Below are 5,937 nucleotides of genomic sequence, written 5' to 3'. Positions count from 1 at the left end.
TACTCCAGCGGGTGCATGCAAATACTTGCAATCTCACACCTGCACATTTGGTTGCTACCAATAGGACAGGTTTTTCCCTATACAATTTTGTGAATGCTGCATGGCCTAAGCATAGTTTGTCTTTTTCTCAACCTTTGAATCAACTCGACCTGTCGAAAAGCATGATTATGAAGCTAGCTAGTGTCCAGGTATCTAAAATTTCAAGCTCACTACTTTTTAAGCAATTCTTCTAACTGCCCTATACACAAGGGTAGTGAAACAAAGGTACTGGGTGAAACATCAAAAAATCTTGAAGAGAACACCATCATATGCTGCATTGCTAGGCATGGCAACAACTCATATCCTCCATGGGGGGAGACTCTTGATTCATCATGTCTACTGCCGAAGTTTTACTCACACCATACGAGCCCTAATGTCATGATAGAAAATTATCTCCATTCTCCTGTCATGTCTATTCTCTCTATAAACTTAGTGCAAAATTGATTCCGCACCTGTGCGGTGTGCTAACATTCATGTAGCATTACAGAACAGAAGCTGCTTACAGAACATTTCAAGCCAATCATGTGATGTCAAAGTCAATCATACAATGCTTTTAGGACTGCAAACAGAACTGGCCAGCCAAAACTAACATCCGATTAGGGTAAAGATTTTAAACCATCTAACTAAATACTAGTACTTCGTCAGTACAGCTACTGGAGTCTTAAGAGCACTTGTTAGGTCAAAAGGTTTTGATCATAAAAGGAAAGAATGATCTCGTGTTTCTTAGGCTTGGAATAGCCCATGCTTCAGGTGAGGGTGGCTGTTTGCAATCCTCTGTGGAGACTTCTGCTAGAAGACATGATGTGTGCACGAGTGCACCCTTGTGCATGCCTGTGTGGGCAGTCATAAAGCACATCAAAATTACTTCAAAAAAGCTGTTTTGACACTACTGCTTGCATAAAACTGAACAAACTTATGCTGACCATATCAATCACGAGAATCTCATCCATTTCCTAGAGAGAGAGAATTTGCATGGGTCAGAAAGAAGTATGCACCCTCTACTGCATTCTCAATGTACTTTAAATAAACAAAATTCATGCTAATAATAAGGCGGCTAGAAGACAATCCAGCCAATTATACAAGCTTACAGCTGACAACGATACAAAAAAACTTGAAATCCAGTGTGCTCAGATGACTGGGCAATGCAATTCTTATGGCGATACGCTAGGGAAATGTCATGTGGTCACACCACGGCTAGCCCCAGCTTGGGCTCAAACTGAAAGGTGACCTCCAGTGTGTGAGAGCAAACAATGGCATGGCTCCATGGCTAACCCCAGCTTGGGCTCCAACCCTTTTCTCACAACCCCCCATGGGCCCATGCACCAGCTTGAGACCAGATGATGCATAAGGCATTATCATGAAGACCTCCAAGCATTATAAAATCCTTAAAACAAATTCCAAAACAAAGCAAGAAGGACGGTTTCCAACACCACATGAGATTCGTCTCAAATGCCTTTTACATGCACACACAGATGCAGAAGCAAAAAGGCTATGCTTTTCATTGTTTTCCCAAAATGCAAGAAAGACTACATAAATCTCTAGCAGAGCACAAAAGAGCAGCATTTCTTCACTCAGGGATGACCCTCAATAGTTTTTTCTGCTTTTTAGACATCTTCTTCAGCTTTTTAGGGTTAGAGATCTTCTCATAAACAGTGCCAGTTCTGGCTTCATTCTCCTTCTTCTTCTTTTCCCTCTCTTGTTTAGCTTTCCGTTTATTGATTTTGTTCTGCCGGATCTGTTCTTTGAGCTCAGACATGCGCTCCTTGTAAGCTTTCTTGATCTCTTTCTGCAGGGTCCTCTCTTCCAGGGTAGATTTCTTGTGGCTAATCTTGATGGAAGAGGTGCGGGCAGATTTAGGGTTTTTCCATTTGCGGCCAGAGACCTTACCAGCGATTACTCCATCGTAGGTGGGGCGGCCGAAGGAAGGTCGGTCCTCGCCATGGCTGGCTATGGCGGGGCGCTTTGCAGAGGGCAGCAGACCGTCTTCTTCTTCAATGTCCATGGTCTGAGCCTCCTCTTCTTCGCCATAGCCGTTCTCTTCTTGCCTTGATGCTGCTCGCTTTCGCTTGTTACGTTGGCCTCCCAAACCCTCATCTAGCCTTCTGAAGTCCAACTGAGATGCCATAGGCAGGAACAAAAACGTTAGGGCAGGTGCTTCACAACCCTAATAAATAATATGGCACCAAAACATTTTTTCGAGTGAATTTTTGAGGCCACCAAAATCTTGTTTTGCATTTCCATAAAATAAATTCTCTGAGTTTTTCAAGAGTCGAAGTGTTTTTCCAATGTTTCATTTTAGTATCTAATTATTAATGGTTGAAAAAGTCAATTTCTATTTTTTGCATGCAATATCGTTTCTATTTAAGGTCTCTTAAGAGTTAATAATTAATTAGTGCTTTTTAGGAAAGTTTTCTTAGTGCCCTTCCTCTCGAACATGCACAAGGACTCATATTTCTCCTCTTCCTACATCTCTTTGCTGCACACGGAGTGACTCTCTTTGTCTCTCTCCCTTTCTCTTTCTGCATCAGGTCTCTCTCTCTCTCTCTCTCTCTCTCTCTCTCTCTCTCTCTCTCTCTCTCTCTCCCTCTCTCTCTCTCTCTATATATATCATGATCTTGATCTCTCGCTTTCTCTCTTCTGTAATTGGGTGATCATGATCTCGATAAGGGAGGGGTGGAGAGGCTGATGCAGGTGGGGAGGGGAAGGGATTACCTTTTTCGACCTTAGTATTAATCAAGTGGCCACTTAATTAATACAACCAAGATAGATGTGAATAGCACACCAAGATACACACACGTATATTTATGACCATATATAAGATTGATTGTATATATACCCAAAATGCTTTCTTTTTATTTATTTATTAATTGGTGCTAAAGAATGTTGAGTTTTACTAAGGTGCATAAAGGTTGCATTGATTAATTCAATCGTTGATAACCTAAGAGAATCTACCATTTATGGTAAGTGAAATATCTAGGAGAATCTACCATTTATGGTAAGTAAACCATCAGTCCTCACGACGAGAATTCCTTAACTTGCATTCCATCTGTCTCTCTCTGATGGCAACAAAAGAACAACTAAGTTGATTTGCAAGGCTCTCTCTCTCTCTCTCTCTCTCTCTCTCTCTCTCTCTCTCTCTGCCTATAGGGTCAGCTTGCATCACCACCCTCTGCACACATTACTTGCATTTTTGAAAGGTGAAGCAAGCATTTAGTTGCAATTTAGGAAAATCCATATACATGTGTTGAGTCAATGCATACAAAAGAAGATGTGCACATGCAAGGGCATTTGAGGGGGTGGGGGTGTGTAGCAAGTGATTTGACGGCAAAGAGGATAAGGGTGCTAAAGGAGAATCCACCACATGTGGAGGAGGATGGATGAAGGAGGTAGAGCAGGAATAGGGAGGGATTAGTGCAAGTAGAGACATAGCTAGAGGGCAGAAGCATAGCCTATTCCAAAGCTAAAGGAGATGTGGAAGGAGAAGAGGCTAAGGTGTATCTTAAGGTCAAGGCATTAATTAATTAATGCACACCAGAAAGAGTGAATATGTATATATACAATCAATCTTATGTATGTACACAATATGTGTATATATATATATTGTATATACACAATATATATACCACCTGGCTGTTCCCCAACAAGATCAGGAACTAACCCTGATAAGACATGGAAATTGGTGCCTTTGCCTGAGGGTAAAAAGGCTATTGGACGTAAGGGGGTCTACAAAGTGAAGCACAACTCATATGGAAGCATTAGCTAGTACAAGCCGAGATTGGTTTTACCAAAGGTTATGCTCAAACCTATGGCATTGATTATGAGGAGACAAAATGGAAACCGTGAGAGCTGTTATTGTAGTGTGGTGGATGGCTACATCAAAAGGTTGATTTTTGCATTAGATGGATATATATACGTATATATATATATATATATATATATATATACGTATATATATATATTGTGTATATACAATATATATATATACACATATTGTGTACATACATAAGATTGATTGTATATATACATATTCACTCTTTCTGGTGTGCATTAATTAATTAATGCCTTGACCTTAAGATACACCTTAGCCTCTTCTCCTTCCACATCTCCTTTAGCTTTGGAATAGGCAGAAGCATAGGCTATTCCAAAGCTAAAGGAGATGTGGAAGGAGAAGAGGCTAAGGTGTATCTTAAGGTCAAGGCATTAATTAATTAATGCACACCAGAAAGAGTGAATATGTATATATACAATCAATCTTATGTATGTACACAATATGTGTATATATATATATTGTATATACACAATATATATTGTGTATATATAATATGTATATACACAATATGTGTATATATATACACATTTTGTTCCCAACCCCCTTTCTATCCTTCCAATTTTTCAAGCTCTTATCAGACATTATTTAATTTAAAAATAAAAAATATTTGCTCCATTTTTTCACTCTCCTAGAGGATTGATTATGGGTATAAAAATGCACTTTGGATCATGCATTAGTATAGTTTGGAGACCAAGTTATTACAGCCAAAAACTTATGAATGAAATCTTTTTGAAGCCAAATTTTCTAAAATTTGTCTAAAGAAATCTCAAAGGTGTTCATGATACTTGATTGTGGGTATAAAAATGCACTTAGGATCATGCATTAGTATAGTTTTCCCATCATAATATCCTATAACTTCAAAAAAATAGATATTTTTATATGCCCTAAAAACAGGGTTTGGTAACTCTCTATGGTTGAAAGTTTCATATAATTTGTGACCCTAGGAGACCAAGTTATTACAGCTAAAAACCTATGATGAATGATACCTTTTTTAAGCGAGATTTTCTAAAATTGTCCAAAGAAATCTCTCTCTCTCTCTCTCTCTCTCTCTCTCTCTCTCTCTCTCTCTCTCTCTCTCTCTCACACACACACACATACACACACATGTATATATGTCTCTCTCTCTCTCTCTCACACACACACACACACACACACACATGTATATATGTGTGTAAGGTCTAAAGGACCCAATCCCAAAGACCTCATTTGACATAGAACCCATTGAGGATCAAGGCTTAAGGCTCACCTCCTAGCCATAGAGTCCATTCGGACTCAGCCCCCATCTTTGGAGATCTATGTTGGTTAATGTAAGATTGAGCTCTTTCCTGCACTATTCTTACACTCTCCTTGGCTAACTTAAGGATCTCTTGTAGAAAATATAAAGCTTGCCTATTTTGGATTTTACTCAATCCAACCACAAATTGGTGACCTAGATTAAAAACCATATATAAGCATGAATCTTATAACCGAATGCTTATTGCTATTGTATGTGAAATCCAACTGTGGAAGATACCTTTCCCACTCCAACTTCCATGTTTTGAAACATAACTCCTTAGCATATCTTCCAAGGTGTGATTCTTGACCATCCATCTCTGGATGATATGAGGAAGAGATACTCAGCTTAGTCTCAAGCTTGGTAGATACAGCCTGCCAAAATCTTGCAGTGAACTTTGAGTCTTGATCACTGAGTATTTGCTCAAGCAATTCATACAACTTGTATAACAAAGCAGACAACTCATGACTCTTTATAGTAGATCATGTTGGGATGAACTTGGCCATCTAGATCAATCTATCAACCTGGCCATCAACTATCACCCATCCTTCCAGGGTGAGTTTGCAGAGAATGGTCCTAGCCCCTTATACTTGAGTTTGCGCTTTTGGTTTTTTGTGTTGTATAGGAGAATCATGTCCCCAACTTTAATATCCTTTTGTGTTGTATAGGAGAATCATGTCCCCAACTTAATATCCTTTTGTCCTTGAGCTTTTATCGAACCATTCCTTGTGCCTTGGCTTTTTGACTATCATTCTGTAGAAAGCGTGCAGTTGGGCTTCATCTAAGCATTCAAGTT

General features: G+C 39.2%; 1 protein-coding gene across 1 annotated transcript; it reads right to left on the bottom strand.

Moving 5' to 3' along the window:
- Positions 1-1,454: 1,454 nt before the first annotated feature.
- LOC147619974 (coiled-coil protein) lies at positions 1,455-2,228 on the bottom strand. Its single transcript, XM_086772078.1, has one exon. The coding sequence runs from the start codon at positions 2,162-2,164 to the stop codon at positions 1,607-1,609; it is 558 nt and encodes a 185-aa protein (XP_086628204.1). The 5' UTR covers positions 2,165-2,228; the 3' UTR covers positions 1,455-1,606.
- Between the last annotated feature and the right edge of the window lie 3,709 nt (positions 2,229-5,937).

Source organism: Cibotium barometz, chromosome 32 (genome assembly GCF_041138505.1).
Source record: "Cibotium barometz isolate CiBa-2024 chromosome 32, ASM4113850v1, whole genome shotgun sequence".
Lineage (NCBI taxonomy): Eukaryota > Viridiplantae > Streptophyta > Polypodiopsida > Cyatheales > Cibotiaceae > Cibotium > Cibotium barometz.
Note: the sequence above shows the minus strand (reverse complement) of the source record. Positions and strands in the feature narration are given on the sequence as shown.

Coding starts and splice junctions, on each gene's coding strand:
- LOC147619974 (XM_086772078.1), bottom strand. CDS start 2,164: ATGGCATCTCAGTTGGACTTCAGAAGGCTAGATGAGGGTTTGGGAGGC.